Source organism: Phyllostomus discolor, chromosome 5 (assembly GCF_004126475.2).
Source record: "Phyllostomus discolor isolate MPI-MPIP mPhyDis1 chromosome 5, mPhyDis1.pri.v3, whole genome shotgun sequence".
NCBI classification, from domain to species: Eukaryota; Metazoa; Chordata; class Mammalia; order Chiroptera; family Phyllostomidae; genus Phyllostomus; species Phyllostomus discolor.
Window position 1 is genome coordinate 17,382,467 of NC_040907.2, and position 12,034 is coordinate 17,394,500.

The 12,034-nt window shown below is 56.5% G+C and overlaps 1 protein-coding gene across 3 annotated transcripts; it reads right to left on the reverse strand.

The window, feature by feature from the left end:
• Nucleotides 1-2,602: 2,602 nt before the first annotated feature.
• CD164L2 (CD164 molecule like 2) lies at nucleotides 2,603-6,645 on the reverse strand. Of its 3 annotated transcripts, none has more exons than XM_028513083.2 (6): nucleotides 6,475-6,645; nucleotides 5,879-6,046; nucleotides 5,713-5,784; nucleotides 5,128-5,172; nucleotides 3,482-3,626; nucleotides 2,603-2,917 (listed from the first exon to the last, which is right to left on the reverse strand). In XM_028513083.2, exons 1-6 carry the CDS (start codon nucleotides 6,560-6,562, stop codon nucleotides 2,911-2,913), a joined length of 525 nt encoding a protein of 174 aa, XP_028368884.1. In that variant the 5' UTR covers nucleotides 6,563-6,645; the 3' UTR covers nucleotides 2,603-2,910. The 3 variants fall into 3 exon arrangements, with proteins under 3 accessions (XP_028368884.1, XP_028368883.1, XP_035881471.1); XM_028513082.2 differs by having other exon boundaries at nucleotides 2,603-3,191; XM_036025578.1 differs by lacking the exon at nucleotides 2,603-2,917 and having other exon boundaries at nucleotides 3,478-3,626.
• Between the last annotated feature and the right edge of the window lie 5,389 nt (nucleotides 6,646-12,034).

The window sequence follows — 12,034 nt, forward strand, 5'->3', positions numbered from 1 at the left end:
GGCTGGTGGAAGAACAAAGGAAGACTTCCATCCATTGTGCCTGCTCAGGGACACCCCACCCAGGTTGGAGCCAGCAGGAGATGGGGGCATTTCCTCCCTGGGCCCCAGAGAGAGTGGGCATTATCGCTGACCTGTTCAGCTGGGAGGGCGTCCAACCTCTGCTCCCGGCTGCAAGGGCTCCCCAGCCATCTCTCCAGACCTTCCCATTCACGGGCGATTTTCTGAGCCTTCCACCTGAAATGCCCTTCTCTGCACCTCTCCTGTGGGCTCCGCCTGTCCATGAAGGTCCGACCCTAATGTCGTCTCCACTGGGAATGCTTTCCCGACCTGGCAGTATTCATGACCCCTGCTACCACTGGTTGGGTGCCTACTGCTCGCCACAAGCCACGCTGCATGCAGTTTGTGCGTGGCCTCTGATCCTTACACGGCCCTGCTCATGGTCATTACTATTGGCCCTGGGTTACAGGCTGATACAAAGCAGGTGTTCAATAAATATTGGTTAAATAAAGGAGTGAGCAAGGAGAAACTGAGGCCCTGAGACAGGATGTGACTTGTGCTCTCTCTGGCACTCGCATGCCCAGAGCCACAGAGATTTTGCCTGAGCTCCATGCCTCCCACCAGGGAGAGGCACCCTTAGCAAAGTGACACCATGCCCACCCACAAGTCCCTTGGGAAGCCCCTAGCAAGGCCTAGGAAACAGCTAATATAGGCCAGTTGCATGGGCAGCTCAGGCAGGCAGGCCCGGAGGCTGGGAGGCCAGTGGGAAGGCAGCAGCCATAACCCAGACATGAGGCATGAGGTCTGAGCAGGGGAGGTCCCTCAGGTAATAGGGGAGGAACGAGGAGTCTCATTCATTCATTCACTCATTCATTCATTCATCAGACCCTCCCTGAGGGCCTCCTCTATGCCAGGCCCAGAGCTTGTGGTGGTCGGAAGGGCTGAGGTACCATGGGGAATCGGGGTGGGGAGTGGGTTGGAAGCCCAGTTTACCAGACAGGACGGACCCATGAGATGGATGCTCTGAGGCCCTGCATTCTGTCCTGGGGATCCGTCCCCCTCAAACTCTCCCACAGGGGTGCCAAGGCCTGTGGACAAGCCTGTTTCTCGTGCTGCTGTTTGTAATCATCAGTGTGGACGACCCAACTGGACATTGATAGGATGAAGGCAAACAAGTTATCACCGTGTGGGCAAGTCATGGGGCGAATCTGGTGAGGAACGAACGGGCGAAGTCACAGAGCAACAAGCACGGCACAGCCCCACTTTGTGCTTTAACGAAGCTGAATGTACATTCACGGGAAAGGCCTGAGACATACCGTGAACCATGGTTACTTCTGGGGAGTGAGACCAGTGGGGCAGCGGTTCTCACTCTTTATACAAACTTCTTTATGGCCCTTTTGTTCCTTAGAGGCATTTACTACTTTTGAAAAATATCCAGTGAAGAAATGTTCTTAACCGAGTGGAAAGCCAGCAGGAGGTGGGGGCATTTCCTCCCTCCGTCCCAGAGAGAATGGGCATGATCCCTGCCAGCTCTTAAGTGCCGGCTGGAGAAGCCAGGGGAGGGCAATCCAGGCTGGAGGAGCTGCGTGTGCGGAGGCTTGGATCGGAGATAGAGCAAGGCAGGCTGGGTAACAAGAGGTGGATCCAAGTAGCTGGAGGGGTGTCTCCAGGGGAGACTGTCTGAGAGGACGGTAGGCATTGATGAAGGTATGTGGGCAGAGGGAGGTGGACTGTTTGGAGTTTTGTGGATGATGGCATGATAGTGAGGCCAGGGAGGAGCCAGAACTCCCCCTCCCTTGGACTTCCAGTGGCCGCTGAAGAGCTTGCAGGGCAGCCAGGTCTGGAGAAGTGGTACCAGAGGGAGTACCCGTGCCTGCTCTGAACCCTCCCCACATCCAACTGAGCTGGATATTACTGTCACCCCACTTTATGGATAAGGAAACTGAGGCCCAGAACTGTCACATAACTTGCTCCAGTTCACACAGAGCAGTTCAGTTCCACAGGCTGAACTCTCAGCCATTACTGTCTATTGCCACTCAGCTTGGACAGTCCTGTGATTATATATCAGACTCAGCCACATGCCTGGTTTCCAGCACGTGCTGCCCTCAGTGGGAGAGGTTATTAGTCAGGGAAGACTTCCGGGCCAGGGATGGGGTGGGGGTGGGGGGTGAAGGATGGGAGGAGGGCACGGGCAGGGCTTCCCAGGAGGGTTTGAGCGCAGAAATGGCTGTGCAGAGTTACGGGGGTGTCCCCGCCTCGGGGAGCAGGGCAGAGACATCACTGAAGGAGCTGAGAGAGCCTGGCGGGGCCTCTGCAGGGGACTTCTAACGTTCTGCTCACTCTGGGGCCAGAAAACCCTAGATTCGAGCCCAGCCCTGCCCCAGCCTACTAGGTGATCTTGAGCAAGTGTACTTAGCTCCCTTGAGTCTTTGTACACGGTGCACCTGTACAGGGGCAGGGGAGGGGGCTAAACACATGTAACAGATGAGTATATTTTAAAAGGGGACATCGACAGTCCAAGGCTGAGTTCCCATGAAGGAGGGAACAGTGGCCACATCCCCACCCCTCCCAATCCGCACACAGCCCAAGACACGGGACATGGAGCACAGTGCTGGAGAGAGTTCTTTTATTCAAGGGCGCTGCCCAAGCCGGGTCGGTGGGAAGAGGCAGGCACGGGCCCAATGCCAAGCAGGGGTCCTGCAGGGGGCCCACAGGGATGACAGATAAGACAGGAGGCGTTTGGAGGATGGTCTCAGTGGCAGGAACCAGGCCCAGGACAGGAGGGGGCGCCAGGTATTGCACGCTGAGACTACTCGGTGCCAAAGGTTTTCCCACCCCCAGCGCCCACAAGGCGGCCAAGAGGGCAGCCTCTTCATCCTCCTTCCCCTCAGTGTGGGATCCAGGCCTGAGAGGTCAGATTCTGCAGAGGCCAGACAGAGAGGGTGCTCAGGGCGGTGGCCTCGCCCCAGCCAGGCTGAGGACCCCACCCCCAGCGGACAGGCGCAGCCAGAACAGCAAACACTTTAATGGAGGCTGCAGTGACCCGCCCCACAGCACACACGGCACACGGGGACCTCCAAGCAGCCCCCCTTCTCAGAGGAAAACCAAACCGCACACACAGCCGAGGTCCTGCCCAAGGCCACAGAGCTGCAGGCCAAAGTCTCGCCTGGGCTACCACCTACTGGTTCTCCTCCCTGCCGGCAGCATGAGGGACAAAGACAAGCGGGCTCAGAGGAGCTCTTAGACACCAGGCCCGGGCTGAGTCCTGGCCCCAGCCAGTCCCTGGCAGAAAGAACTCCGCAACTGGGGGAGGTGGAAGGGGTGTGGCTCACACGGGGGACACTGCGGGGGAGCCATTGTCCTTAGGGCTGCCCCACTGAGAAGACAGTTCACTGTCACTTACTGGGACTGGACGGACCACAGGGGCAGGGCTGGAGTGGGGGAAGCGAGCCAGACTCTGCTGGCTGATCAGGTAGGTACTCACAGTGTCTGGTAGGTGCTGTCCTTGGCCTTGAGGAAGCGCAAGACGAAGAAGGCCACTGCCTGTAGGCTCAGCACCAGCACGATGCCTCCAATGAAGCTGGCCCCATCGAAGCCAGGGTTGTTGGCTTCAGGGACATGGGGACTCTCTGCAGGGTGGAGAGAGGTCATAGCAGGCCACACAGGACCAGGATCCCAGGCCTACCCCGGTAACCGACAGAAGTCTCCTGGAGGCCCCAGTCCTCACTATGGGAGCCCGGGAACAGCAGGCCCAAAAGGTCAGTGGGATCCTGTGGGCAGTTGGGAGATGCCTGGTAGGAGGGATAGTGCCCAGCTGGGCAGGGCAGGGCCTCGGCTCCAGCCCTGGGTCCGCTCCTGAGTTGCTCTGTGGCTTGATGCTCCTCATACCCTCTCTTGGCCCCCTGAGCACGTGGCCAGCAGCAACTGAGCCCCCTTCCCTTCCAGACGCCAGCTCTCACACTGGCCCGACAGGAGGAGGGCAGGCCCAGAACTCAGGCATCCAGACTGCTTTCGACCTTGGGTCTCAGGGTTCAGAGCCCAGATACAGACGATGTGGTCCCCTATCAGGACTCCTGAGGCCCTGGAGCTGCCCCTTACTTAGAAAGGGAAGGAGCTGGGGAAGGAGCAGAGGCCCGCACTCTGGCCTATCCTAGGGAGCGGATCAATGGAGACTAGATGATTTATGTCAGAGGAGGAAGCCAGGCTCTAAGGGCCAGGCCTGTCCAGAGTCACCTCACAGGACACAGCCAAACTCACACAGTGTCCCCTAACCCCTTCCCCTGCCCTGGCTTAGGGGTCCATGGTTGTTAGGCCAGGCTGTGCCTGGGTGGCTCCCAGCTGTGCCACGTTAGCCATCAACTCTCACCGGGGATTCGATTTCAGGCCCTGGGCCCAGTGCCCAGGACAGGGCAGGGCTACTGCGACATCATTCTGGGGCAGTGGACAGGGCCCCAGCGGAGACCTGGGTCCACCTCCCAGAGACTGTCATTTGCATAAGGAGTCCTGAGAACATGAAGGGCTAAGGGTGGTCCCAGCTGCGGCTCCGGCAGCCCTGTCCGGGGGAGAGGAGCGGACGAGAGAAAAGATGAGCTGCACAAGACCGGCCTGGGGCTCGAGCTGGAGGGAGCCGAACTATCAATAATTCAGCCTCTGAGATCACGTTTCTGGCTTTAATTAACCAAGAGCCTCTTCAGCCATCCCTGCCAAGCCTGCTGAACCCCAGACCCTGAAGGGTGGTGGGGGCCAAGGGGCAGGCTTCTTGCCTCTGTTCTGCCAAGAATCTGCTTTGTGATCCTCTCTGGACCAGTAGGTGGTCACGGTGGACATCTCATTGGCCACCTGAGCCACACACCCTCAGCACCAAGCGCGGGTCCTTGAGGGGGTCACCCAGAGTTCTCAGAAGTGGTGTTCGGAAGAGGGCATTAGAACTGACCTTTCCCTGATCACCTTCCTTGCATCAGACGCTGAACTAGGCGCTACACACCCTTTCATGAAACCCTCACAGCGACAATGGGAGGTGACATCCGACCCACTGTACAGATGTGCAAACGGGCTCAGAGGGAGAAGTCACAGGTCTGAGGTCACAGAGCATGTTGGCACCGAAGCCCAGCTCCCCCAGGTGGCACCTACCTGTTGTGATTGTCTTTGGTTCATAGGTGGGGTGGTGGTGGGCAGCTGAAAAGACAGGGAGTCCGTGAGAAGCCAGCTCTCCCGCCCCTTGACTCCCATCAAGCCCCCAGCCCGAGCCAACAGCGGGCCTTCTGGCTTGGGTCAGGGCCTCTGGCCCCGGTCCAGGCCTGCCCAACACACTTGCAAGCCCTTCTTCACACAGTTCCTTCCTCCAGTGCCCTCTCTCCATTGCAACCGTTAAAAGTCATCCCTGATGCCACCTCCTCCAGAAAGCCCTCCCCTGTTCCCTTCCAAACTGCCAAAGTCCTCACTATGCTTTAAATTAGAGAAACTAACGCCCCCCACCACCCATGCCTGTTCTGTATCCTCAACCTGCACCCATTTACAGATGAGGAAACAGGCCAGAGAAGGGAAGAGAGTTCTGGGCGAGCTAAAGGCAGAACTGAAATTGGACCCAGGTGTTCGCAGGCATGGTCCTCTCCCCGAGAGAGAAAGAGACGGATTCCTCCCGGAGGGCAGGCTTTGGCTGGGGGCACCTCAGCCCCGTCCCCCCAACTTGGATTAGGCCGGTGGGAGTCCCCTTACCTGGACACGACTCTGAGTGGTTGTAGACAGAGCAACCTTCCTTGACCACCTCAGCTTGGTCCATACAGTGTCCTAGTGGGAGAAGGGGAAAGGAAGAGGTATGGGGAGAGAGGCCAAGGCCCTGGGGTTCAGAACCGAGGCACTCGACTCGAGGAGGGCCACATACCTGGCTCCTCGGGACGACATTGCTCCCACACGCAGCCGGAGAGGTTGTGCGCTCTGCCCCCCTCCACACAATGCTCACAGAGCTTCAGCTCTTCACAGGCCCCTCGGACAGCCGGCCAGACGTTCATCCGGAGCAGGGCTCCCCGCCCAAAGCCTCGAGCTCCTTTACCTGGTAGTGGGGTGGAAGCAACCCCTTGAATAGGAACTGAAGCCCCCTTCCCCACCGCGGTGGCGCTCACCCTCTGCACACACACACACTCACCTGGATCCCCTAATCCCCACTACATGCCTGGAGTTTCCACAGGCGCAATTAACACACACCTAGGGCTTCCCTGATATCCACCCAGAGTCCTTTCCCTTGGCATATACCTGGGGTTCCCAGATACATTTGAAGCTGCCGCCCCCATACACACCTGAAGCTCCTTACTATACGCACAGCCAGAGCCGCCTTTACCCACCCCCGGAGCCCTGCATACGTATGGAAAGTCCCCTTCTGCTCCCCCACTACCCTCCCAGCCGACCGCTCCTGGACAGGCGGCTAGGTGAAGGGCACGCTCCGCCTGCCCCGGCCCCTAACCAGACCCTGGCCAGCATTACCAGCCACAACGAGCTGGGCACACAGGAGGAGGCAGCAACAGCCGCCACAGAGCGCAGCCCGTAAGGCTCGGGGTCCCGGCAAGGCCATGGGCGCGGGGGCGGGGACTTGGGGTCCGCGGAGAGCTGGTGTCCCGCGTGCCTTCTGGACTCGGCTCCGCCGGGGTGTGGGAAAGAGACTGGACCGAAAGGGGCGGGTAAGGTGGGCGGGGCTGTGACGTACAAGAACGGGCGGGGCCTGGTGGTCCGGGGTCGAACCAGATAGAGCGTGGTTAGTGGGCGCGGCCAGGTGGGGCCGGGGCGGGTGGTCTGGGCGGGGCTATGACAAAAGGAGGCGGAGTCCGGGACTAGTAGCGACCTGGTCCCTGGGAACCCCCAGCGGCAGTTTCAAGGAACCTGTTGAGTAGCAAGTTATCCCTACCTCACCGGTGAGGAAACTGAGGCTCAGAAAAGATGAATGACTAGTTAGAGGTCACAGAGTTAATGGCAAAATCTGGATTTGAAGCAAGGTCACTTTCTTGCCTCCGGGGCTCGGCACAGGCGGGGCCTAGTCAAGTGCCCTCTCCAACTAGGCCTCAGGACTGCTGACCAGCTTCAGCTGGCCCCTAGGTTCTGGCCGCCCACCTGGCTTCAATCTCTGCACCCTCCTCTCTTCTGTCCCTCAGCCCACCATGTCTGCCTCCAACCCACAACATCTTCTGATCAAGTCACCAGTCGCATTGTTACTGGGGCAACTGAAACTTCACAGCTCTCCCTCCTGCCTCAGCAACTGCCTGACACCCACCTCTTCTGTTCTTCTCGCACTACAGCCACTTCTCAGGTTCCTCAGAGGGTGCCTCCTCTTCCTCTTCCCCTTCCTCCTTTCCTCTTCCCCTCCCTTCCTCCCCCCTCTGCCTCTCCTTTTCCTCCTTCCCCATCTTCATCACTAACGGCCCAGTTCAGTCCTGAGCCCTATTCCACCCCTCTTGGGGTCAGCTCTGCCATTCCTCTGCCTTCAGTTCCCATCTGAAAGCCAACAAGTACCTCTCCATCTCCAGCGCAGTGCTCCCTCCCTAGCTGCCACACCTGTAACTAATAACACATAGCTAACAGTTATGGACCCCTTATGATGAGCAGAATGTACATTCTACTAAAAGCTTCTAGTTGCAGCTTCTCATGTAACGTCCACACTACCCTCTAGGTATGGGTTTTGTTATCCCCAAATTGCAGGTTTCAAGAGTAACATCATGTCCTACTTGTGTGGCTCAGTGGGTTGAGTGTCATTCCACAAACCAAAAGGTCTCCGGTTCGATTCCCAGTCCGGACACATGCCTGGGTTGTAGGCCAAGTCCCCGGCTGGGGGCATGCGAGAGGCAGCCAACCAATGTTTCTCTGGCACACTGATGTTTCCCTCCCTCTTTCTCCCTCCCTTCCCCTCTCTCTGAAAATAAAACTTTCAAAAGAAGGAGAAGAAACATCACCTACTTAGGAGCACACGATTATAACGGAGGAGGGGAAGGATGTAGCCCAGGATCCAATGAGGCCAGAGGGGCTCACTCTCCCCTCTGCTGATCCTCCTGGGGGCCTACACCTCCCCCTGAGTGTGCCTCAAACTGCCCGGTCCCTCTTCCCTGCCCAGGAAGTCCCCTTTATCCTCCGAGTCACCCAACTGGAAACTGGGGTCTCATTCTCATCCCCTCCCTTTGTTTCCCAAATTAAAATATTGCCCCCCATGAGTCAGCCCTCACAGTGTAGGGCTCTGCCAAACCACATGAATAACGGTTGGGTAGGGCCCCACAACCCTTTGACTTCTGGCTCCACGAGGCTCTTCAGCATGTCTTGGACTCACCCCAACGCCCTCCTGCCCTCCAAGAAGATCTAACAGCCTCTCCCCCAACACAGCTTGCCTTGTATACCTCCTTGCCTTTCTCCTATAGCTGTTCTGTCACCTGGAGGGTCCTCTTCCCGTTAGCGGACAGGAGCCTGGCCCTGAGCGGGTCTGCCTGGGGCCAACTGTAGTGTGTGGGTTCTTGATTTGTGTAGGAAAGATTTCACAACACGAGTCCAAGTGACCATGAAGATGCATTTATTAGAGCTGGAACAGTGAAACAAGGAGGGGCTTAGCATAGAGGAAGCAACAGGAGAGAGCCCAGGTTGGGCTGCCTTGGCTCACTGGGAGGTCAGAGAAAAGGGGGCCTTGGAGACAGGTGCAGGGGATCAGCCTGGGACAAGGGGCTAGGTGCCCACTGCCGTAGAGTTTAGGAGATACGTGCCTGTGGGGAAAGAAGGGAAAGGGAACGGCACAGGCTGCTCCCCAGAGGGAGAGCATGCCCGCTGGGTGTTTTGTCTTGAGGCTTTTCTCTCTTTCTTGCAGGCAAAAGTCTTAGAAGAGGTCTCAGGGAAGGCTTTCAGCAGAATAGTCATCAGTTCTCCAGGTGCGCCCTTTCAGGGTTGTGGTCTTCACTGATTGGTCAGTGGCAGGGCCTGGCGTCTTGAGTCATTGCAGTTGGTTCTGGCATCGCCCACCTGGTTTTGCTGCTTTTCTGGGCCTGGAGCTGAAACACAGTTGAGGCCTGGATGTTATCGCCAGGGAGGAGAGCCCAGGGAAGGAGAGGTCCCCTGGGGGCCAGGCCCTTGTTTTCCCAGGTTTGCCCCCTGCCAGGCACTGGGGCCTTCCGCCCTGGTGAGCATCTGCCCTGGCTGTAAGTCGTTCGGCCACTGTGTTCAGCTCTCTGTCTCAGTTTCCCTGTTCCACTAGCCAAGGACTTTTCCTAGCTTCTCATTTCTCCCCTGACTCCATCTGTCCGACAAACTAATCCTTCGTGACACCACACTAAAGGGCCACCTCCTGCAGGAAGCCCTCTGTCACTGTCTCAGAGCAAGGCTGAGCTGCTGCAGCACTTGTCCCAGCTGGTGGATCTGAAGCCATCTGCTTCCCCGCAGCAGAGCCCTCCCCTCCTCACCATCTCTTGTCTGGGTGACTGCAGGATTCCTGGTCACGCTCCTGCCTCTGCTCCCCCCTCTACTCCCCCTTCGGTCTGTTTCCCACTCAGCAGGCAGAGCAAACCTTTGCAAATGGAAGTCAAGTCACATGACTCTCCTGCTTAAGCCCCCCCAGTGGCTCCCATCTCCCTGCTTTCCACGACTTGCATGGTCTTGCCCCGCCTCCCTCTCCGAGCTCGCTCCCCACCCCTTTGGCTGCAGCCTCCTCTCTGTTCCTCAAACACGTCAACTCTGCCCCCTCAGGGACTGTGCGCTTCCTGTGCCCCTTCCCGGAAACTCTTCTACTCTCTCTCCAAATGACTCACCCCATGGGCTCCCTCCGTACAAGGGGTCTCTGGGTTATTCTACATCATGATACCTTTTTTTCCTTTAGAACTCGTATCAGACTACTCTTTTGTTTCCTAGGCTGCACATGCCATGAAGGCAGAAGCAATGTTTACCTTCTCCCACCGTTAACTTGCTGCACACACAGGGCTGAGTAGGTGTTTATGAAATAACCACTCCGGCCCGTGCCGTGACTGTTTGTGCACGTGCTTGTCTGTCTCGCTGGTCTGTGAGACCCTCCAGGGCTCCTGCTCAATAATAAATTAAATGTGTATTTTTGGATTATCCATCTCTCCCCATTCGAATGGAAGCTCCATGAAGACAGGGACTTCTGTTGATTGCTGTATTCTCTGTGCCTAGAACAATGCCTGGAAAATAGCAGTTGCTCAATAAATATTTACTGAATGCTGAAACACAGGAGTGTGGCCAGATTCTCTCTGTCCACAGCGCCCGCCCAGATCCAAGCCCAGGGGAACTCTCAGTGAACATGAGCAACGGGTGTGTGCTAAGAATGTGTGCACTGATGGTGCCCAGATTTCTGGGGCTTGGACAAGGAGTTCATGTGGATCTTATCTGTGTCTCATATACACAAACCTCCCTTGAGAGCCTACTAGAGGTGTCCAACCTTTTGGCGTCTCTGGGCCACACTGGAAGAAGAATTGTCTTGGGCCACACATTAAATACATTGTGACACGTGGTCACAAAAAAATCTCATCATGTTTTAAGTAAATGTACGCTTTTGTGTTAGGCCACATTCACAGCCATGCTGGTGGCCGGCAGTCCGCAGGTTGGACGCTCCTGGCCCTTGATCTACAGGAAAGAAGTCTTACCTGGAAGTGATCGCTCACAGCCATCTGGTGGTCACCTAGGGAAGTGCAGGTACTGTCAGCACTGGGATGGTGGTGACTTCTCCGTTAGAAGGGGAAGGCCCCCTGGACTTGGTTACAGATAGCCCTGGCTTCAGATCCCAGTTCTGTCACTTACTGTGTGATTTGGGGCAACACTTTCTGCTTCTCCGGGCTTCACCTATGAAGTTGGAACGCAGGGCTGTTGTAAGCACTGGGCTCTGGTTTGGCCCCTGGAGGTGGGACTGGGGAGGGTGTTGACAGTGGGGAGAAGCAAGGAGGCAGGGCAGAGGGCATGAGGAAAAGCGAGAAGGAAGGGCTTCCCCTTCCTCCAGAAAGCAAATCTCTGGGGAGGAGAGGCCTGGCTGGCAGTGACGGCCTCAGCTGCCCTGCTGGCATGGGGCGGTTTTGGAGCGCGAGAGTGCGTGTGTGAAAACCCGCAGGCTCGCCGAGTCTCTTGGATCTCAGGGTTTCTCAGGGTTAGAAATATCACTGTGCTCTTTTCCTCCCTGGCTGTCTGAGGATCAACCTCCACCAAGAATGACACAGTCACTGTCGAGATCAGCAGGTTCTAGAAACCATGGTCTTCACTGTCCTTCCCCCTGGGAAGGCAGCTGTACCTGAGACAGAAATGTGGGACAAGCGAGCCAAAATGTCCAAGACCGCACCAGATGTCATCTTTATATTTAGAGTTAGAACTTATTTTGGTGGTGGTAAAAAAAAGTGGCCTTGACATAATTTGCGATTTCTTCATTTATGTAAAGAAAAATGAACCCAAACACAAGCTCGCAACCATGGCCTGTATGCGGAGAAAAAGACCTCAAGAAAACGGCGGATGGGACATGTGAACAGAAGGAAGGCGGTCAGGGCTACGGGAAAGGCCGATGTTGGTGCAAAAAGAAGTGAAGACTCTGCAATGACTTCATCTCTTGTCATTGTGCAGATTTTTTGTGAGATAATTAGTAAACTATGAAAACGTTTCAAAAACGTTCACTGCTACTCAATACAGCAGAAGATAGTCTACTATACACCCCTTCCCTGCCAGGCTCCCAGCAGCGCTCACCCCTCTCGGAGACCATCTGCACAGCTGTTGGGACCCAGCTCTGACCCGGGAGAAGGTGGATTCCTAAGTCCTGGCGCACCGAGACCCCTGTGTTCTCTCTCTTGGACACACCCCCTTCCTCGACACCGTGGGTACTACTACCTACTCCCTGTTTTCCTTCTCTTTCCATAGATGTTGCTTTTTTAGTTGAATTATCCAGACAACCAATATTTGTTGAGCATCCACTACATGCCAGGCACTGTAGGAGAGTGCTAATCTAGGAGAGAGCTCAGGGAAGCCTGCTTTGGAAGAAATAACTTGGGTGCAGAGACCTTAACGAGGGGAAGTGTTCTATTGTAGACAGAACAGC

Coding starts and splice junctions, on each gene's coding strand:
- CD164L2 (XM_028513082.2), bottom strand. CDS start 6,562: ATGGCCTTGCCGGGACCCCGAGCCTTACGGGCTGCGCTCTGTGGCGGC. Junction 6,047..6,474: donor TGCCCAGCTCGTTGTGGCTG/GTAATGCTGGCC, acceptor CCCCACTACCAG/GTAAAGGAGCTCGAGGCTTT. Junction 3,627..5,127: donor ACCAAAGACAATCACAACAG/GTAGGTGCCACC, acceptor TCCACCCTGCAG/AGAGTCCCCATGTCCCTGAA.